General features: G+C 42.3%; 1 protein-coding gene across 16 annotated transcripts in view; it reads left to right on the top strand.

Annotated features, from left to right (window-relative positions):
* Positions 1-23,221, top strand: part of EIF4E3 (eukaryotic translation initiation factor 4E family member 3) — a 133,381-nt gene that overhangs the window by 38,008 nt on the left and 72,152 nt on the right. For 9 of the 16 annotated variants that reach the window (XR_012431356.1, XM_074032725.1, XM_074032723.1 and 6 more), the window contains exons 2-5: positions 5,350-5,422; positions 16,081-16,175; positions 18,988-19,048; positions 21,547-21,613. Coding sequence is in view for 14 of the 16 variants with exons in the window: in XM_065539498.2 (XP_065395570.1) it covers positions 5,350-5,422; positions 16,081-16,175; positions 18,988-19,048; positions 21,547-21,613 (296 nt within the window). In the remaining 2 variants the exon portion in view is untranslated. Of the gene's footprint in view, positions 1-3,863; positions 3,986-5,349; positions 5,423-16,080; positions 16,176-18,987; positions 19,049-21,546; positions 21,614-23,221 lie in introns of those variants that run through there. The other 7 variants (XM_074032726.1, XM_074032721.1, XM_074032730.1 and 4 more) reach the window with 3 other exon arrangements.

Genomic DNA, 23,221 nt, shown 5'->3' with positions numbered 1-23,221 from the left:
TTTTCCACAGCTCTGCCTATATCTTCTACTAGGAATGGTCATTATCAGCATGTATATTCCTCTCTCAGCTTTCTTTCCCACCTCCTCCCTCCCAGGAGAATAAAAACATTTGAACATTGTTTCTTTGCCTTTGGGAGCCTGGGGAATTCCGAGAGGAGGGGTGTTGGTTCTAAAACATAAACTCTATGGGAAAAGGCCTTTTTCTACAATATTCACCATTGTATCCCCAGCGGCCATAAAAGGTGTGCAAAACATTTTTGTTGATTAAATAAATGTTAAAGCTCCAGAGACTATTTGTTATACATTGCCAGGAGAGTTTCTTTACGTGGGCACCATGGACTTTCTGGCCAGGGCGATTCTCTCTTGTGAGGGCTGTCCCGTGCACTGTAGGATGTTCAGCAGCAGCGTTGGCTTCTACCCACCACATGCCAGTAGCACATCCTCAGTTGTGACAACCAAAAATGTCTTCAGATATTGCCAAATCTCTTCTGGGGTGCAACATCCCCCTCAGATGAGCACCCCTGGTCTGTGGAGACAGGGTTTGGACCAGGAGTCTATTGGGAAGGGAAGGTTTATAACATGAATGAAAGAAAAAGATTTTTAAATCTATGAGAATATACTGTATATGTGATACCAGTAAAAATGTTTCCTTCCTTGATATCCATTACAAACATTTACCTTCAGCTGCTACAAGTGTCTACTCAGGTGACAGGGAAGAGAGGTGTGGCTGCTGGCTGCCCAGGCTGCAGCGTTGCCATGAACAGCTTGCACTGCTACTTTAAGAAACAGTAACCGTAGGCCTGGTGCAGTGGCTCACGCCTGTAATCCTAGCACTTTGGGAGGCTGAGACGGGTGGATCAGGAGGTCAGGAGACCGAGACCATCCTGGTCGATATGGTGAAACCCCGTCTCTACTAAAAATACAAAAAAAAAATAGCCAGGCGTAGTGGCGGGAGCCTGTAGTCCCAGCTACTCGGGAGACTGAGGCAGGAGAATGGCATGAACCCGGGAGGCGGAGCTTGCAGTGAGCCGAGTGCCACTGCACTCCAGCCTGGGCGACAGAGCGAGACTCCATCTCAAAAAAAAAAAAAAAAAAAAAAGAAACAGTAACCGTAGATGATACAGCTGCAGTTCAATTTTGAATCAGCAAGTCCAGTACAGACTGACCTGTTTACAGGGCAGATCGTTTAAAAATCTCGGGTTATTTGCTCTTCTGAAATTGATTCTGTGGATATGGCCCAATTTTGCTTGTTAAACAAGTATGAAGTTCAGGCATGAGGTTTAGGCACATTGGTGTTTTTCGGTGACTGTTGGAATCACATTTGACTCACAATAGGACGCCTTGCCTTCTGCTGGCCAGCCAAGTACTTACTCCCATTAGTACTTTCGACAATACTGTTTTATTACTTTGAAGCCTGAATATTCAGAAAGGTGCCCAGCAGCTGGAAAGAATCTTTAAGATCACAGAATCACCCTCCCCCATGAAGAAATTAAGAAACTGAGTTTCTTTGGAGCCTAATATATCTCCTTTCTTTTTTTTTTTTTGAGATGGAGTTTTGCTCTTGTTGCCAAGGCTGGAGTTCAGTGGCACAATCTTGGCTCACTGCAACCTCCACCTCCCAGGTTCAAATGATTCTCCTGCCTCAGACTCCTGAGTAGCTGGGATTACAGGCGTGCACCACCACGTCCAGCTATTTTTTGTATTTTTGGTAGAGATGGCGTTTCATCGTGTTGGCCAAGCTGATCTCAAATTCCTGACCTCAAGTGATCCAACTGCCTCAACCTCCCAGAGTGTGGGGATTACAGGCATGAACCACTGCGCCCAGCCCATATCTCCTTTCAAATCCCAGTACATCAGTATCATCAGGTGTTAGTCTGTTAAAATAGAGCTTTTGTTGAGTATAATCCTTTTGGTTTTTGTGAAGATCTTCCCTACCCTGCTCCATTGGAAAGACTATTTTAATATTGTTTCTTCTCAGAATATTACCTGGATACAATCTTGTATTAAAAATGGTGTTCAGGCCTAGAGGTGATGGGTCACTCCTGTAATCCCAGTACTTTGGGAGGCTAAAGCAGTGGGATCACTTAAGGCCAAGAGTTTGAGACCAGCCTGGGCAACATAGTGAGACCCTCCCTCTACAAAAAAAATACAAAAATTAGCTGACCACAGGTGACATGCACCTGTAGTCCCAGCTACTTGAGAGGCTGAGGCAGAAGGATCGCTTGAGCCCAGGAGGTCAAGAATGCAGTGAACTATGATTGTGCCACTGCACTCCAGCTTGGGCAACAGAGTGAGACCTTGTCCCATAAACAAAAAAAAAAAAAAAAAAAGGGGGATTCAGCAAAAATGATGGCCTTGATGAAAACATACCAAAAGAGTCAACTGTAAAACTCCATTTAAAAAGGCAAGTGTATATATGGCTTGAATGGGCAGCTCAGCAGTGATGGGTGAAGAGCAGGAAATCACAGATGGGGCACCTGTCTTCAAATCACATGTTAGTGGCCACAGACAAATTCCCAAACCTCTCTAAGCACCAGCCTGCTCACCTGTAATGGTGATGAATAATATCGACAGCTTCATAAATAGGATTGCAGGGATTCAGTGCTTCAACGGAGGTCAGAGGCTCAGCACACTAGCAAAAATTCGGCACTTACATGTTAGTCATTGACACTGTTGTGTTACACTAAGAAGCACTTCCTAGTTGTTATTTTATTCTAGAGTCCTTTTAGGGCCTCTGGAAACATGATTTCTTCAAAAAACCTGGATAATGAAACTGAGGGGACCTATGTAACTTGTTACAATTATCTCCTGCACTGGAATACGAGTAAAAGACCAGACTGTGGAGACAGAGGCATTTAAAAAGAACCATATATAGTAAATTTTCATCTGTGATTTTTATTTTTTTGTCTAGGTTAAATGGTATTATCCTCACATTTTATTTGGTTAAAATTGACATCATACTATATGAAGCAACATTCAAATTATACTCATTCTAAACCGTTTCAAATTGAAGTGAACTTTAAAAATTAGTTAAAAAATTTTTTTTTTGAATATACAGTTTTTTGAATGAAAAAAAAAATACAAAGTATATTTCCTCCCTTTGGGCGCTAGAATCCCACCCCCCAACACACACACAGGGAAGAAGCCTTGTGTATACTCTCCTGTGTGCTTTGGGGGATCCAGGAATGTGTTTACTGAGCATATGTAGCAGAGCAGTCAGTTAAAGGAAGAAAAGTTGTATTTTAATGTTAAAATGATAGATTTTTCATGCTAACAGTCTATTCAGAAAAAGTTAAGAGTTTAAAAATTTTTTCCCCTCATTTAAAAAATAAAGCTGAAAAAGACATAAAATCTATGTTAAATAGCCAACTTAATATCTATCCAAGTTGATACTTCAGTAACTACAGCCCAGTCAATCCATGTGGACTGATGTATTTCATCAGGGTCCCAGGCATGAACTGTCATTAGCAAGGTATTGATTGAGTACTTCATTCTTTGCCACACTCTTAGACATAGTTATTTTAGGCTTAAAGTCTGACAACAACAAAATGCAGTCATGGTGTTTAATGTGGATTTGCTTTTCTAAAACAATGTCCAACAAATTGAGTTGTAAATTCAGTGCTTTACGGTAGATTTCTTTATGGGACCACACCTGCACAGTGGAAGTCCCTTGTTTTCCCCTAAACTAGTCCGTGATTGTGCGTCCTTAGTGACCTTCTGATAAGGAAGCGGTATTCAGAATTGCATTTTTTGTTTTTGGTGGAAGTCCCTTGTTTTCCCCTAAACTAGTCCGTGATTGTGCGTCCTTAGTGACCTTCTGATAAGGAAGCGGTATTCAGAATTGCATTTTTTGTTTTTTTCAGACAGAGCCTCACTCTGTCACCCAGGCTGGAGTGCAGTGGCCCAACCTCGGTGCACTGCGACCTCCACCTCCTGGGTTCAAGCGATTCTCGTGTCTCAGCCTCCCAAGTAGCTGGGACTGCAGGTGAGCATCACCACTCCCGGCTAATTTTTGTATTAATATTGTTAGTAGAGGTGGACTTTTACCATGTTGGCCTTGCTGGTCTCAACTCCTGTCCTCAAGTGATTTACCTGCCTCAGCCTCCGAAAGTACTTGGATTATAGTCATGAGCCACTGCGGCTGGCCATAAATGCATTTTTGATATTGAGGTTCGACTCTTAGGGAGCATTCACTGGTTCATAGTTCAAGGACTGTAGTCCTTGCTGTGCTTATCCCAACCCAGGCATGGGCCTTTGGCTTTGCCTCCACCTCTGAGCACATGTGAGTTTTGTCTCTAGTGTGCAGCGGTTTAGCAACTGTCCAGGAAGTACAACATACTGAGGGTCCTTGGGGACAGTGTCTCTGGGGTCAATGTCTGGTAAAGAGCATTGCTTTTATAGATTCCAGATCCCAGTGGGTCAGCTGTGATTTTGAGGTACTTTATCCTCTCAGCAAGCTTCTTACTTCTCACCAACAACCAGATGTGGGCTTTCATGCATTATTTGTGTGATGAAACATAATCTTAGGCTGATATAATTGTACCCCAACATTTTTTAGCCTGAACTGCTAATTCAATGTAGAGAGAAAGAAAAGGTGGCAAGAATTGAGAGTCTTGAACTCCTAAGGTTTGATGGGACCGGTCATTTTACCATCCCAGGCAACGGTGCTTGATAAAACCAGTTAAATTGCAGTGTTTCTGGTGACTAAACCTGTAGTATGTTGCCATCTAGTGGAACATACAGCAAACTAAAGATTAATGCAGTCTGACCATAAAGTTCCCCTGAGCTAATTAAATCAGCCAGAGAAAAGAACTGAAAGTATTTTCTAAAGGCAAGTGTTTTGGTAACATGCAAATTCATATGAAACCAGAGTTGACTTTTCTTAAAGTAGGCAAATGGTCACTCTGTTTCTCAAGAGTGCTTGCATACCACCCAGTTACTAACAAGTTTTCAAACATATCACCAGGCCAGGACACTGCATTTTCATTGTCATCTGTACAATATACAGTTTCTCTTCTAAAGTCCTGGAGAAAATGCTTGGTTATCAGTAGGTTATTTTGGTATGTTTTAAAATGTGATTTTAAGATGTCCATTCCCTTTCTTATTAATACATACTTATCCTTTTTTTCTATTAAATTTCCAAGAATAAATCTGCTGATTTTTAGGAGAAGCAAACACATGACTTCACAAAGTAGGGATTTCACATTTTAAATTCTAACTAGCATCCCCAAAATGTCCAGTCCTGTGGTTTGAGACCTGATTTTTAGGAAGACCTGAAAGATTCTACTGTGGGCTGTTTTGTGAGCACTGACTGCTTGTTTTGTCTTTGTCCTGCTCCTGCTTGCCTAGATCCCTCCCTGGTGCCACAGCAGCTGAGTGCGCATCAAATCTGAAGAAAATCTACACAGTACAGACAGTACAGGTAAGAGCAAGAGAGGGACTAACTGGATTAACACGGCACACATCGGACACCTAATCACCCACCTTGAAATCTGTTGCTGTGCTGGCAGCCCCTGTCCAGGGTTCTGCTCTGGAGTTGACTCTCGGGTCCAGGTTGGCACAACTGCCCTTGACCAAGTCCACCCCAGGGCCAGCTGAGCACACAGTCAGGTGGCCTGCTCTTCTCTTGGCCACCTGCTGAACCTTTACTACCTAAACCTTTCATAGACCCACACAAAAGGCAGACTGCAGTGTGGTTAAGAGGAAAGGTTTTTAAGATCTTTATCTGTGTTCCTGTTCAAACTCCAGTTCTGCCACTGCCTTGCTGTGCCTCTGTTCCCCATCAGTGAGAGGCAGTGGCGCCTTCCCTGCAGGGCTATTAAAGGTTTAGAGGTCACATAGGGAGAGCAGGATAGTGTGGAGCATGAAGATGGAGAGTCTCTGCTTGGTTTCCTACTTCACTTCACAGTTCCATCATCCTAAATTAGGCATGGATCAACCCCTTTCATCTCTGTAAAATTGGTCTAATGGTAGCACCTACCTCCATGGGTTACTGTGAAGATTGAATAAGATTATGTTTATGCCATGCTTAGTGGAATACCTAATACGTAGCAGATTCTTAATGAGTGCAAGCTCTTAGTTCTATTAGTTCTTTCTCTATCTAACTCTGATGGTGGAGTTGGAAAAACACAACTGAAAAAACACAACTGGCCAGGCACAGTGGCTCACGCCTGAAATCCCAGGAGTTTGGGAGGCTGAGGTGGGAGGATTGCTTGAGCCTAGGAGTTCCAGAGCAGCCTGGGCAACATAGACCCCCATCTCTACAAATAATTTCCTTCAGAATTAACTGGGCGTGGTGGCACACACCTGTGGTCCCAGCTGCTTGGGAGGCTGAGGCACAGTGATCACTTGAGCCCAGGATTTCAACACTGCAGTGAGCTATATTCACACCACTGCACTCCAGCCTGGGCAACAGAGCAAGACCTTGTCTCAAAAAAGACAAAACCTGATTGATTTAATTGATCCCATTTCTATTTTCTTCAATAGCAGATTCTATCCAGTTTCTCCTATCTTCTAGTTTAATGGGTTGGTGCAGGTAGAATAAGGCTTTTGAGGCTGCTTCAGAGTTGCATTGACCGTATGTCCATGAATTTTCTAGAAGGGACAGATTTTAAATAGCTTTCCTGTTGTATCCCTAAATCTTTTAATGTCTTAGAAATTCCAATAGATCAGCATCTAAATTGTGTCTCTTAGGCAGCCTCTTACATGCAGAAGTAGCACAGAGATCCATTTTTTTTCAGGCTGTGGTCCCAGTATCTGGTTCAAACTGGTTCAAAAAAGTTGGCATGCATAATTACGAAGTCCCAGAAATCTGATTGTAAGGTGCTGTGTGTGGCTACCAAGGGCAGTGAGCCGGGTGTGAAGACACTGTCCTGACTGTGGGCCATTTCTGGTGTAGTTGGGGAAGTGACATAAACGTGTGGGAAGCAGAGCAGCAGTGCTGCTGTGCAGTGCCAAGTACAGACGGCACCGCAAGGCAGCGCGAGGACCACTGTCCAGAGACATCAACGTGTTCAGAATCTGGGAGGCCTCCCTGCACGTCTCCTCTTCTGTGGATTTAGGGACTTCTGTGACCTTTTCCCAGCAGCTATTTTATAATCCTCAGAGCGCTTGATTTGAAGGCCTGTCCTCATGTAAAGGCTCTCAGAGTCTCATTAGACTTTTCCCAATCCACATGACATTAGATCATCAGGGCTATGTAAGAGATTCCAGGGCTGACACTAGTCAGATGAGGGGATTGGCTTGGTTTTCCTGACCCTGCGAGATAACCCAGAGTATTTGGTAGAGCCCTTGAATCCACAGCATTTTAGGGTCTTCAGGGAGCAATTTAAAGCACCCGGGCAGGCACATACTAGGAAATACTTTCTTTAAAACTACTTTATTGGGATATAATTTGTATACAGTAAATGTAGATTTCTTAAGTATAACTTTTGACAAGGGTACGTATGTACAACCATCATGCAGATCAAGACAAAAAAAAATCTTTCCCATACACCAGAAAGTCTCTTTGTGCCCTTTCCAGCCTCCATCCCCCAAAGCAACCACTGTTCTCATTTCTACCACATTACATTCATTCTGTTATTGAACTTTATGTGAATGGAATCATGCAGTACCATATTATTGTGTCTGGTCCTTTGCACTCAATGAATATTGAAGAATTGAATGAATGAATGAGGCTGAGCATGGTGGCTTACGCCTGTAATCCCCACACTTTGGGAGGCCGAGGCGGGCGGATCACTTGAGTTCAGGAGTTCAAGACCAGCCTGAGCAACATGGTGAAACCCTGTCTCTACTAAAAATACAAAAATTAGCCTGGAGTGGTGACACACGCCCGTAGTCCCAGCTACTGGGGAGGCCGAGACAGGAGAATCGCTTTAACCCGGGAGGTGGAGGTTGCAGTGAGCTGAGATTGTGCTGCCCTCCAGCCTGGGTGACAGAGTGAGACTCTGTCTCTTACATGTACACACTCTCAAAAAAAAAAAAAAAGAATGAATTAGAAGTTAATAAATGAACCACTTTCCTGTAAGGATTCTGTAGGCTGCACATTCTCAGCGGGGGCCAAAGTTGATTCTTGCAGAGGAAGTACATCAGTGAACAAATCTCGCTCTTTTTATGTGCAAAGCATAGATGTCCGTGCAGTCCATAAACATATATGGTATCTCTGTGATATTAAAATTTTGTCATAGGTGATTAGGATAAAGGGCTCTTTTAGGGCCTAAGGGAGCAACAGTGAAAAAATGGCTGATAAACACTGCCTTAAGGATCAGGAAAGTCCTTTCTCTCTCAGCTGTCTGTGCTCCCTCGGTTTCTCATCTGTAAAACTGAGGTAATGTTAGTGCCTACTCCCTAAGGTTGAGTGAAAGTTAGATAAGATAGGTATATAGTTCTTAGTGATGCTTGGCACTTAGTCCTCAGATGTGGCCGGCTTTTACTTAAGTGTTACTGGATTCTGTCCCTCAGCTCTATCAGTTATCTGGTTAGGGTAGTCACAGTGCCTTGGTTGATATCTCATATGTGACACTTTCTAGCTTGGACAAGTTATATAACCTGTCTGAATCTCATTTTACTCATCTGTAAGATGGGAATAATTGTGATGGTAATTTTATCATGCTGTCATGAGACTTAAATGACACAATGACGTAAAAAGCCATAGTTAAGTACCCAATCATCTGCCATAATTTGTCTACTTCTACTGAGATATCTTTTTATGCTTTCTTCAGTCATATTTTATATCAGAAAACTATACACCACTGCTTCTAGATTATTTATTTCAAGTGATTATACTCTGGATTGCACCACCACTAACAGGTGTATGTGAAGATACTTAACTTATCAATAACTTTTGAGATTTCAGCCTGCGAGTGTCCTTAACATCTAATCAATTGTCCTTAGTATTTAAGAGCTGGCCAGGATATTATCTTGCAAGTCATTTGAGGATATGCTTTTGTCCCACTGTTTTTTTAATTTATTCTAGGATTGTATATTAATTATTTTTTCTTCAGAAGCAGAGTCTCACTCTGTCACCCAGGCAGGAGTGCAGTGGTGCAATCATAGCTCACTGCAGCCTCAAACTCCTGCTCTCAAGAGATCCTCCCACCCCATCTTCCTCCCAAGTATCTAGGACTACAGCCATGTGCTACCACACCCAGCTAAATTATGTTATTTTTTTGTAGAGATGGGGTCTTGCTATGTTGCTCAGTCTAGTCTCGAATTTCTGACCTCAAGCTGTGTTCCTTCCTTGACCTCTCAAAGTGCTGAGATTATTCTCACTCCATTAGCACTAAAAAAACCGCTTCTCCAATTATGTCTATATTTTCCTCCCACATGTGTTTAGATGGTAAAAATCATGTGATATTAATGATTGCCTTATTAAAGACATATGTGTCTTTTTACACTTTGAGGCCCTTTAGCAAATCAAAGTAGATGGGTTTGGGAGAGGAATTGTCACCCCATCTATTAGCTGAGGAGCCTGAGGCTGGAGATAAGTGGCCCAAATATTCAGTGGAAAGAGCCAATCATGCCATGTCTCTAGGACTGGAACTCCCTCCACTTCCAGTTCAGTTCTCTTTCTTTTACTCCCCCTGATTGAGGAGTCGGGGAGGCTCAGCCTCCAAAGGACCTGGGAACCCCTGCTGAGGACACTTTGATCATACCCAACAATAATTCTGCCTGGAGTTAAATTCATTTCTACTTTCCTGCCTTTCTTGGAAAATTCCATTTTACATCTAGGCATGTTTTCCAGATGCTTATTGATTCTCTTACTCTTTTGTGAACCTGTCCAAATTTTCCACAGTTCTCATGTGGTTTTGCATCCTCAGGGGTTGCAGTGCAGAATAGAAAATGGCTTTTAGCCAGGTGCATTGGCTCATGCCTGTGATCCCAGCTACTCAGGAAGCTGAGGTGGGAGGATTGCGTGAGCCTAGGAGTTCGAGTTCAGCCTGGGCAACATGACAAGACCCACACCTCTAGAGGGAAAAAAGAATAGAACACGGCTTTTGAACAAGCCTTATTTTACCTGTTGGAGAATGAAGAGCTACCTGCCAGGTGTGATTTGCAAGAGAAGTCTCCCGTGTCCAGTTTATTTCGGCCTTACCTGCTATAAGACTAAAAATCCCAGCCCTGAAAACTCATTCCTGTACAGCACTCTGTCTCGAACCTCAGTTATCTGAAGTTATCACCTTCAAGATTTTGCCACACTTAATCTCACTTGTATATTCTACCCGGTATTTCTTATAAATTGACTTCTCATTTAAATTTGCATAAAACAGAAACCATATTTCCTCTATAAGTGGAAATTCAGCATCGTTTATCATCAACAAAGTCTTCATAAAGGGTATATATAACCTATTGAAATTAAGAAAATGTTTCCCCTGCATGTGCCAAACTTATCCTGTGTACTGTCGATAATATCAAGACTTCGTTTCATTTCAAGCCTCCTGACTGTGGAGTTGTGCAGTTATGGATCATTAAGTTAGGGCTGCAGCTTGCTTTCCAAACCCTTGGGAAATGAGGGCTCTTCGTTCAGAAGAAGAGGTTTTCTAGGTCAGTATTGATCATGGAGGATGATGGAAAGATTGATTCCCAGTACTTACTGCCCTGGACACAGCAGGACAGCCCATGGTGGGTGGTGTCTTGCAATAGAATTGACCTGGAGTGAACCCCTTGGGAGAAGGGAGGGGCCTGAGGGGAGAGAGGAAGAAAGCCAACACTGAAAAGAGAGAAAGAGAAGGACCTGCAGCCAGGTCCACTTCATAGTTCTGTCTAGCGCAGACTTCGAATCAAGTATAACAAGATTCTTTATCCATCATTTAGTTTATTCATTATATGCATAATAGGATCAACATCTATAGCTACAATCCAGTTATGAAGAAATATAACTGAAGTTAAATTGCTCGTGTTCCTCCACATTCTCAGTGGAGGCCATTGTGTCTGTGTATTGGGGTGGGGCGAGATTTGACCTTGTTAATTAAAAGTAATTTAGTCACTTCAACTGTGAAACTGGGTCTCTTCCAATTTAAGTCTCTTTTGGGGAAAATGACCACCCTCTTCTCCTTCTCCAAATGAACAGGCATAGGCAGAAATATCCCTGACCCCTCCTGACCTTGGGCCATGCCCACCGCCTCTGGCCCTGCTGTAACCTCATGTCATGAAGACCCCTGCTATGTACACGCACGTCCAGACCCCAGGCCCTGCTGTCTGTAGGCTTTGTAGCAATTTCAAGCTCCAGATTGGAGATTTAGGAAATGTTGTCTGCCTTCCCCCTACCCCACCAGAATGAGGGGAACCTATAAGGTTGTGGCAGGCCCTCCCGGCAAAAATAACCCCTCCTGCCTTCACAGCTGTTCTCAGACCTGACCGCCATGTTGCTCAGCACTGTAGGAATGAGGGCCTTTTCTGGGAGTCTTGGAGCCTCTTGGGCTGTACCAGAAAGCGGGTTCCACACTGCTCTGCTCTAGGCATCCCCAAACTTTGCGTGGGGCTCTCTCCCATCCTTTCAGGGTTTTAACCTCACTCTCCTCTCACTCCAAGCTTTTAACTCCCCAACTCAGAGTTGGTTTTTTACTAACTGACTTTCTATGTGGTGGGAAATTACCCTCACATCCTATCACTTCTCGTTTACTCTATGATCACAACTCCACACTTGGGCTATCTCTTTAAATCAAGTCCTTTTTGGAATTCAAAGGAAAACCCATTTCTCTCTCAGGTACCTAGCTCTTGTAAATCAGAAGCACTCTGCTTTGAGCCTTTGTGTCTGCTGTGAGTTAAAAATATTCATTAAACTCTTCAGTTGCCTATTTGGTTCAGATGCCTATTGGCCCTGCCCATAAATACCACTGATTCAGTTGGTGGGAAACCCCAGGCAACTAGTAATACCTAATGAGCAAAAATATTTGTTTTATTTTTTTGAAAATACTCTCCTGCTACACATGCCACAACCTGGAATAAATCCTGTATTTTTTTTTTTTTTTTTTTTTTTTTTTTTGAGGTGTGTTGGCTGGGTGGTTTTGTTTCTGGTTTGTTTTACAAAACAGACATACCACTTTGTTGTCTGTCAACACATGACATTTTTTCTTCTGAGGAATTTCCAAGTGCATTATTTTTCTTCAGAACATTCCAGTAGGAAATTGAGGAGGAAATTCGCCAGTTTTCTTGGTAATGAATGATTATCTATTTGGCAGAAGACTGTCAGGTGGGACATAGTTGCTCCAATCCAGTACTAATAGATTGGGGATTTATCAAGTGGTCAGCATATTAATGGGTCTAACCATACTTTGCTTCCTTCCTTAGGCCTTGCAAGGTGCTTTCACTTTGTATTTCGTCATTACGTTTTCCAATGAAGTAGCTGTATCCTTATACAGAGGAGGCAACTTGGGTTTCAAGGGCTACATGACCTGTGAAGGTTATCCTGAGAACCTAGGTCTTAAATCCAGGTATTAGACTCCATTGGACAGGTGTCTTCCTTGCCTCAGTTTCTCAAGGAGAGGTGCCAGATTGGTGTTCTAGAACATACCTCCCAAGGAGTGGATTGCTGTGGTCAAAAGCTGACCCTCCTGCATTCAGCTCAGTTCCCCAAGGACTCTTCACTGTGCCCTGTTCACAACTGATGGTCACAGATGTTGACTGAATGAAAGATGTTCAACTTTTATACCTCTCCTAGTCCTAGGGTGATTCTCAAGGCTTTTGGGGAAAAAAAGCATTTAACCATCATTAATAAACATTGTGCTTAGTTTTACTTTTACTGCAATCTTCGATTTGGAAGTCCAACAAAATTAATTATAAGCCTAATGGCTTTTGAAATCTATTTGCAAGATTTTATGTATAGTCAAATTTAAGTGTTTCCATTTTCAAGATGTGTTACAGAGAGTATAATCTCGAATTACCAGGCTTCCACTGTAGCAGACCTTTCACTTCTGCAAGGGTGGAAGAGATTTTCAGCAGCTGAATAATGGTAGATTCCTTCCTGTAGGTATTTCACCAGCAGACATACTTCACAAATATTCTACACATCGGATGAGGTTTGCAACAGGGAAACAGACCAGTTCAATGACACATGTTTTTTAAAAAGGGCTTTTTTTTTTTTTTTTTTTTTTTTATGGTGTGACCGGATATTTTGCTCCTATTTTACGCTCAGCACAAATGTACAAATACGTGCTTTAATGAATATGTTAAGTCTATCACTGATCTTCTTGGGCTGTAATCTCTTCCTGTCAAATTTGCCAAGCCGAGCAGAATCAGTTGTCTGTTTTTATTTTCAAGAGAAGCTTCTAAAGCTCCAATCCTTAGCACGATCTTTAGTGTTTTTCTGATCTTTGAAATGGAAGAGGTGTTTTGTTGTATTTTTTCAATGCGCTTCAAGTACTAGGTTAAAAAGTCAAGCTTTGACAACTTTTGACAGGGGCTTGACGGCAGGAACTTTGGTTTGTGATGCCTTTGAGGAGACTTGAAGTTTGCCAGCACCAAAGTCCTCTTGGTTTTTACCTTAGGCAGGAGTTTTCATCTTAATGTTATTTTGTGCATAAATTCTACAGAGGACATTGCCACATCATAACTGGGTTCTCAGGCTGGAGTTGACAACCACCAGCCTCTTGGGAATTATGGGCATCTTACTGATGGGAAAACATCTTCAACATGTGTCCCTCTTTCTGTGGCTTCATGACCTCATTCCTGGCTGCTAAGATTGGAGAAAGATGTGTCAAAAACATATAGTAATATCTTAAAAGAAAATAGCTGAGTAGTTAGGAACAGAGGTTTGGGAATCAAATTGTCTGGATTCAGATTCCAGCCCTACCTACCCACCCTCATACCGCAGACAGTCTGAAATATTGGAATAGTCTTATTTGTACAAATAGCAAAGCATTTATGGGATAGGTACCTCCATAAAGAGAGATGTGTGTTTGAGGAGCTACTGTTATTACAGTAGCTTTTAGCTCCTCCCTACACTAGCACCGTTTTAGTAGGAGGGAGCCAAGGTGGATTCTCAGTTAATACATCTATCATCCTGTAGTTTTTTGTCTTCAGTTTGATCTTAGAGTTCATCATTGCCACCTTTGCAGTTAATTCAGTGTTATTATTTTTTTAACGCAAAACAGGCTTGAACAACCCAGCAGGATTATCATTCAACATAGATAAAATTCCATTCCACCCATGTGACTCAATTCATGAGCCCTAGGATTGATTTTTCTAATTGCTCTTTTACTTGTGCTGCTTTCCTCAGACCTACTGGGAGACCCAGATGATCACCCTATGCTTACCTCACCACACAGAACAATATTTCTTATTTGCACAGTAATTCGGTGCATAGCATTCATAGCATAGTAATTCTATGACCTACTCCAAACAAATGGGGAAGCATTTTCTTCTTCATAGCCTCAATCCTTGTCCTAATCCTAATGGTCATACCAAACAGTGACTCTTGGGCAGGTTCATCTCTGCCTGATGTCCTTATCTTTAAAAAAAAGGATAATAATCATACCTCCTCCTAAGACTGTCATTAGGATAAATTGCATAAACATGTAAATGTTCATAGAACAAAGCCTGGCACAGAGAACAGCTCCAGTCTTTGCCAAGACTTCCTGTTTTTCTATTACTTTATTATTTTTGTATAATCTATTTCTGTTTACCAGTTGCCCTGTGTCTTAGTTCAGGCTACTATAACCAAATACCATAGACTGGGCAGTTTTTTAAATTTATACAACAAACCCTTTTTTCTCACAGTTCTAGAGTCTGGAAGTCTGAAATTAGGGTGTGAGCATGGGCACACCAAGGTGAGGGCCCTCTTCCTGGTTTGTGCATGGCCATCCTTTCCTTGTGTCTTCACACGGCAGAGGGAGGGCCGGCTCTCTTCATCTTCTCACAGGGAACCCAAGCCTGTCATGGTGGCTATACCCTCATGACCTGATTACCTCCCAGAGGCTCCATCTGCTAACACCATCCTATTGGTAGTTAGAGTTTCAGCATATGAATTTGGGGAAGACACAGACGTGCAGTCCATAACACTGTGTATCTTGCGCAGCTTGTTGCTTCAGCATCTGAGCTGTTCCCTGTTCCTTTAGCAGGGGAGAGATAAGGGGCAAACAGAGTGTCTAAGGTGGTTTCTCTTTGCCATCTCCTTTATCCCTCAACTCCCAAGCCGTAGCATCACAGACTTAGAGAGAAGACAGGGTCTTTTTTTTTTTTTAAAACGGAGTCTTGCCCTGTTGGCCAGGCTGGAGTACAATAGTGTGACCTCGGCTCACTGCAACCTCCGCGTCCCGGGTTCAAGTGATTCTCCTGCCTCAGCCTCCCGAGTAGCTGGGATTACAGGCGTCTGCCACCACGCCTGGCTACTTTTTTGTATTTTTAGTAGAGATGGGGTTTCACCATGTTGAAGACAGGGTCTGTTAACAAGATAGTTACAAATATGTTCAGTACATATATTCAGTACTAAAGACTTTAGTAGATACTACCTAGCTGTCAGAAAAATCATTAGCAAAGTGCTTTCCAGTTTTATGTGTAGACATGTTGCTTAGGAATGTTTGCTTAATAACCATAGCTTCTTGAAACATAGAACTTGGCACAGCATCAGCAAGGAACATCTTTTCTGCTTCTTGTTGTGTTTTTGTTTTTGTTTTTTTGAGGCAGAGTCTCACTCCTGTTGCCCAAGTTGGAATGCAGTGGTGCCATCTTAGCTCACCTGCAGCCTTGACTTCCCAGGCTCAAGCTATCCTCCCACCTCAACCTCCTGGGTAGCTGGGACTACAGGCGTGTGCCACCATGCCAAGCTAATTTTTTGTATTTTTTGTAGAGATGGGATCTCGCCACATTGCCCAGGCTGGTCTCGAACTCCTGGGCTCAAGTGATCCACCTGCCTCGGCCTCCCAAAGTGCTGGGATTACAAGTGTGAGCCACCAAACCTAGCATTCTTTAATGTTATATTACATTTTCTAGCAGAGAATTAGAAGGGATACTGAGAAAAACCTATTCTGAATGGATAAAACAATGAGAATCAAAATTTTTCTTTAATGCACTAATTTGATAATCTAGCAGCATAATAAATCGATACTGGGTATATTAAACAAAGTGTTTGTTTTTCTTTTAAAGATATTCTGGAGTGTATACAATAATATCCCTCCTGTGACTAGCCTGCCTTTGAGATGCAGTTATCATTTAATGAGAGGAGAGAGGCGACCACTTTGGTAAGTGTCTAACGTGTAATTTAAGGTCAAGGTGGGAGGGAAATGTTTGTGAACCTCATAAAATATCATATCACCTGAGATGTGTGTCTCACATGGACAACATAGAAAGTCTATGATACCAATCATGACCCAGGGTCTGGGGCTAAGTGTCCTCCTTCTTTAATAGCTTGATGTAGTGATGAAGATGGACAGTAAGTTAGTTTGCCCAAGCTGGAGTCCCAATTAGTAATAAATCCTTATGTCCTGTCATTCAGTCTTTCTGCATTATTTACTCATTAATAAAATGTAAATGTGTCTCATCTTGAGTAGTGGCAAATGACAGAAACCTAATTTTTTTGTGTGGGTTTTTTGTTACTGTTGTTGTTCGGTTGGTTTCTTTTTTTTTTTTTTTTTTGAGACCGGGTTTTACTCTATCACCCAGGCTGGAGCACAGTGGCACCATCACAGCTCACCACAGCCTTGACCTCCCAGGCTCAGGTGAACCTCCCGCCTCAGCCTCCCAAGTAGCTGAGACTACAGGTGCATGCCACCACCCCCAACTAATTTTTTATTTTGGGTCGAGATGGGGTTTCACCTTGTTGCCCAGGCTGGTCTTGAACTCCTGGGCTCAAGCGATCTGTGCGTCTCAGCTTTCCAAAGTGCTGGGATTACAGGCATGAGCCGCCAGGCCCAGCCACCAGAAACCTAATTTGAGCAAAAAAAAATTGAATATGTTTTTAACCTGTGACTAGGAAGTTCACTGGTAGGGGTAATTTCTGGCAGATCCGGCTCCAGTGTTATCAGGAATCTGATGGTCCCCACCAGAATTATTCTGCTTTATTCTACATTGGTTTAATTTTCGGTTTTATTTTCTCCCATCTGAGGTGGCAAAGTGGCCTTCGTATGCTGTGGTCTTACACCCTGCAAGTTTACTAATGTCAGTACTCAGCAGCCCAGATAAAATCTCAGGGCTGGCTCTCATTGTCTCACTTTGGATTCCCCTTTCAATTTCTGGCCAATCACAAAGACTAGGAAGAGGCAGTACTCTCATAGGCTAGCCTGAGTCAGAAGCCCATCTTTGAAGCTAGGACGTGGAGTCAACCCTGCCTGAGTGGATCTCACAGAAGAGTAGGGGGCAGGTGGCTCTTTAGGGGGAAACTGGGATGCTCTTACCAGAAAGGGAGCAGATACTAAACAGTGACACACAGCAGGTGTCCTTTACAGGGATACCTATGAGGCCTTGATACATGGTTGATAGGAGAATCACATGAGACAATGTCATGACTATGACTTTGAAGTGTCAGGGCCTTCCCTTGTATGAAGCGGTTGTATTCGTTGTCCATCCCCAGAGTCAAGCAGGCCTGTCTGCACCAGCCCTTTGAGGATGAGGATCTCAAGTCCTATCACCTTCCCTGCCCATGGAGCCACTGAATGCCACTTTCTTGCCTCTCCATCCCTAGCTCCTTCCTTTTGCATTCATCTGCTTCTGTTTCCAACAAAAGGACTGAGGAAGAGTTTATTGAAAAATGCCCAATCTTACCCCTGTTAAAATGGCTTTTATCCAAAAGACAGCAATGCTGGTGAGGATGTGGAGAAAGGGGAGCCCTCGTACACTGTTGATTAGCACAGTCAACTATGGAGAACAGTATGGAGGTTCCTCAAAAGACTAAACGTAGAATTGTCACATGATCCAGCAGTCCCACTGCCAGATATATACCCCAAAGAAAGGAAATCAGTATGTCGAAGAGATATCTACACTTCCATGTTTATTGCAGTGCCATTCACAAGAGCCAAGATATGGAATCAGCCCAAGTGTCCATCAACAGATGAATGACTAAAGAAAATATGGTACATGTATACCATGGAACAGTATTCAACCATCAAAAAAATGAAATTCCGCCATTTGCAACAACATGGATGGAATTGGAGAACATTATATTAAGTGAGATAAACCAGGCATGGAAAGACAAATATCTCATGCTCTCATTCATATGTCGGAGCTAAAAGAACAAAACAAAACAAAACAAAAAAAAACAGCTGAACTGATGGAGAAAGAGAGTAGAATGATGGTTACCAGAGGCTGGGAAGTTGCGGGGGTGATAAAGAGAGGATCGTTAATGGGTACAAAAATACAGTTAGAATAAATGAGGTCTTGGAGCACAACAGGGTAACTATAGTTAACAATAATTTGTTATGTATTTCAAAATAACTAAGAGTGGAATTGGAATGTTCCTAACACAAGGAAATGATAAAGACTTGAGGTGTTGGATAGATATCCTAAATACCCTGATTCAGTCATTATACCTTGTATGCATGTATCCAAATATCACATGTAGGCCAGATGTGGTGGCTCATGCCTGTAATCCCAGCACTTTGGGAGACAAAGGTGGGAGGATTGCTTGAGGCCAGGAGTTCAAGACGAGCCTGAGCAGCAAAGTGAGGGAGACCCTGTCTCTAAAAAAAAATTTAAAAATTAGCCAGGTGTGATGGCACATGCCTGTAATCCCAGTTGCTTGGGAGGCTGAGTGGGGAGGATTGCTTGAGCCCAGGAGTTCAAGGCTACAGTGAACTATGATCATGCCACTGCACTCCAGCCTGGGTGACAGAGTGAGACCTAGTCTTTAAAAAAAAAAATTCAGATATACCCCATAAATAGGTGCAACTATTATGTATCCATAATAAAAAATAAAAAACAAAAACAAGAAAAATGCCCAACTATTTTGTTTTTAAGGTCGTCTATTGTTAAACTAAATGTATGTAGAGATATTTAATCTAAATGTATGTAGAATCACTTAGTCCTGAGTGTAACTTTAAACGTTGGTCTTTGGCCCAGGGAAGAGGAGAGTAATGCAAAGGGCGGCGTATGGAAGATGAAAGTCCCCAAGGACAGCACGGTAGGTTCCTTCTGATCCTCTTCTAGAACCGACAAGGCTTGGGGTTGTTGACTGCCTGTCATCAACATGTTGTGCTTTGCAGACAGCCTGTTTACCTGGCAGTCCCCAAACAGGCTAGGGGTGCGAAATTCTGTTCTGACCTTGATTTTCTGCCTTACACTGTCACCTTGAAAGTGTATAATTGTGCTTCTCCATAGACATGGTGTAATATGTGACTGTATGATGCAGTCTGCAGGAGTAAATGCCTGTGAACTTCACAGAAAAGCTGGGTGAATGTCTTTATGGTAGTCATTCCTTTGACAGCCATGACTAACATGTGGCATATGGTTTTACAAAGTTGGAAGTAGGATCTTTGTTTCCAAAGGCTCATCCCTCCTCTACAGGGGGAACAAAAGCAGTTCTGAGAATGTCCATGGCACAGAGAATAGGGAGGCTTGGCATTTCACCATCCTTTGGGGTTTCATGAGAGAGTATGCTCCATCCCCCTCTGGGGCTGATGAGAACCTGGATGATGTGACGACCTAGTGGGATGCTGGTTTGCAGTGATCAAGTCTCAGAAACCCAGATTTCCCAGAGCGAGCTCTAATTAATCATATTGACTGGAAATGAACGTGAACATTAAAATCGGTTATCTTAAGCCCTGGGAAACCAAAAACTTCTTTGAAAATGGACAAAAGGGGAAATGCTACCCAGTTTCACCTTTTCATGATTTCTTTCATGTGGATAAGCTCAAAGAACTGAAATGTCTCCAGGGACCCATATGCTTGAGCTGGAGTCATTTTCCTATAAGCACATACCCAAAGATATGACCAGATTTATTTGTCAAAGGTGCAAACTATTCGTCAAGATGTGAAGCTCCAGCGTTTTCCTGTTATTTGGTGTACATAATGAAAACTATCAGGGGAGCAGAGAATATAAGAGAATGAGGGAATATAAGGTGTTTTTAAAATTTCATTATGAACACTTTTTGCCTTTCCGTGTTATTTACTCGCACTAGACTTTGAACTCTAGTAGAAGTAATCATGATGTCAACATTCCTTGAAAAGCAGCTGAAAGGCAGTTTTGTCCTCTCCTTGTTAGCTCACTTGGCTGCGTTGGGTTACAAATAATAACTCTTTCATATCCGTGCAAATGCCTTCATCCCAGGCAGTTTAGCCTACTTTTCGTCATCAGCCAGTGGGAGTCTTGTGGGCCAACCTTGTCTGAATTCAAAGCAGAAGGGTGAAGTCTCCCTTCCCCTAATGGCATCTCCCAGCTCTCAACTTCATCACTAACAGCTTGAAGGACTGTAGCTGGACAGAGAAAATGGAAGCAATGATTCCTAGGTGGGAGACTCATAGACCAGAAGGGACTGGCTAGGAAAGACAAAAGAAAAGGATGAAAGGTCACTTCTCAGTTCCCTGGCTAACTGCCATGGCCTTGGTTAAAGATTCAGCGAGACTGCTTTAAGCTTGTGAGGACATAATAATAAACACTATTATTATAGTTAATATGCATTGAGCACTTGGAATATAGCAAACACACAGCTGTTTATGGCATGGATCTTAAATGTTAAGCCCTTTTATTGCAGTCATTGTACTAAGCCCTCTGAGCACATTTGTTGACTAATTTCATACCCACAACAGCCCTGGAAGGTCAGACCTATTATTATTTCCTTGTTCACCTAAAGAAACTGATGATCAGAGAGGTTGTTAACCCACCTGGTTTGCAGATAGCAAGCAGCCTCTCAGGATTCAAACCTAGTTTGGGGGCAATTTGGAGCCTGTGAATCACAGGAAGGAGGATAAATAGGACCAAGAACTTTTCAAAGGAAGTAATGTGAGTGGAAATAATCTGGCTGTCTATTGGATGCCACTAGTAGATTATGAGGAGAAAGAAACTCCAGTGTTTCTCATTGGTAGGAGGCAGACCACAGCAGGCACTGAATCTTCCAGGGAAATTACATACATTCTTACATAAAGTTCTATCGCCTGCCATAAACAGTCTGCCTCAAGTGAATGGAATTTCCCAAGACTCTAGTATTAAATAAACAAGAAATGTCCTTAAGTGTTCTTTACTTGTGTAACCTTTGAAGTACCTTATAAGTAGTAAGAAAAACAGAGAAAGGATTTTGAAGAGAAAGATTTTACTAATAGCATCCACATATAATTAGCTTCTGTGTTTTGAATCAGTGAGAGGTAAAGAAATTGGAAATTTTTTAGTCGTTTGAATGCGTTTTGCCTAGAAGTTCTTCTGAATTTCACCAGGAGTTTCACTAGAGATTAGCTTTTACTAGACTTTGGCTCACTTGTATCTGTGTAAAGTTATTTGTAAACCACTGAAAAATATGCCACGGTGATAAATGTTTGCACCTAGGCTTTGGAGGTGTCTGTGGACTCCAAATATGGGCACAGAAAGTACATGTGAAGTTGAAGAAAACATAATTTGTTTAGCTCCTGAGGATAATGTTCTAAAAATATGTGTATTTTGTTTTGTTTTTTATTATTTTCCCATATCAGTCCACAGTTTGGAAAGAGTTGCTGTTAGCAACCATCGGGGAACAGTTCACAGACTGTGCTGCAGCAGGTAAAGCAGCCCACGGCTCTGGCCGGCCCTGCCTCTTGTGCTCCTGGCTTGTGCTTGTTTCTTGCAGCAGTTTGTTATCACGTGTTTGACTTTTTACATGTTTTGAAGTTGTTTATTTTGGAACTACAAAGTTACTCAGTTTTTTTTCATGTGATTTTGGTGTTTAGTGTTAGATATGTGTGTCTATGTCCATACGTGTATTTACATATGTGCATATTATATTTATATATGTATGTATATATTCATGTATGTGTTTCCCTCTTAGCTTAACTTAATAGTATCTGTAATCATCTGTCCAAAATAAATAGGCAGAAAAGAAAAATCTGACATTAACTGGGCCCTTAATGCAGTTGGTAGTAGGTTCCCTTTATCTCTTCCAGTTTTTCCAGAAGGGGAAAGTGCTTTCGGTGTCTAGTGAAGTTTGTAGGTGGGCAGGCACAATCCTCTCTGTCCCTCTCAACCCCTAGCCCCTTCCTCTTGTTCTCTCTGTCCCCTGCTCAAAGAGGACTAGAGTAGTAGGTGGGGACATGCTCACTGTTATGTCCCGGGATCACACGGTGGAGGATAAGACAGAAGTTCTTCGGGGCTTTTCTTTGGAGACCATTTTCAGATACTCAGGGTATTTCTGAGAGCAAAACAAAAAGCTTTTGTTTTGCTTTGTGTTTATCATGAACCCACTCAGAGAGCAGAATTTAATTGCTTGTTTAAAGTTTTGTTTTCTTTTGGGGGTAGTTCCTTCTGAATGCTCCTGAAGTAACATTTAGAATACTATTTTTCCTACCCAGCTTTCAGTTAAGATTTTCTTTTTAGCTAATGACAATGATGAGTTGTCGCTCCGATGTCTTAGATGGAGCCGTGTTTGAGAGCCCTGTAGGCCTTGCCAGTCCCGGGGCATGTTTCGGATTCATCTCATGAGCAGTTCCTATCATTCCACTTTTGTTTTGCTTACTTCTTACACCACTTTTTATTCACGTAAGACAAAACCTGCGCTGGGCATGGTGGCCCATGACTGTAATCCCAGCACTTTGGGAGGCCAAGATGGAAGGATCACTCGAGGCCAGAAGTTCGAAACCACCCTATGTAACATAGAGAGACCCTTTCTACAAAAAATGCAAAAATTAGCCGGGCATAGTGGCATACACCCATAGCCCCAGCATCTTTGGAGGCTGCAGTGGGAGGATCACTTGAGCCCAGGAGGTAGAGGCTGCAATGAGCTGTGATCACTACTGCACTGCAGCCTGGGTAACAGAGTGAGACCCTCTTTCAAAAAAAGAAAAAACAGAGACCCCGGTTAAGATAAAATTGTCTGTAAGTACAGATTCCTTCTGTTTTAATAGGGAGTATTTAGCAACTTGATAATATACAGCCAAAAATGTATCCTGTGTATAATTATAAACACATAAATCCCTGGGAGAGGAAGTTTTCTGCATGAATTATTCCTGTTTCCAGAACCAGGGAAAAATAGTCTAAGTAGTAATAGCCAGGATTGAATAAAGAAGACCAATTGTTTTGTGGTTGACTTGAGACATGAGAGCACCATTAGCTATTAACCATTAGCTCTTCCATTAACCAGCTATGCCACTTTTAGCAAGTCAACTAATCTCTCTG

The sequence above is a fragment of the Macaca fascicularis genome, chromosome 2 (genome assembly GCF_037993035.2).
Source record: "Macaca fascicularis isolate 582-1 chromosome 2, T2T-MFA8v1.1".
NCBI lineage: Eukaryota > Metazoa > Chordata > Mammalia > Primates > Cercopithecidae > Macaca > Macaca fascicularis.
This window is presented reverse-complemented; position numbering and strand designations above follow the sequence as displayed.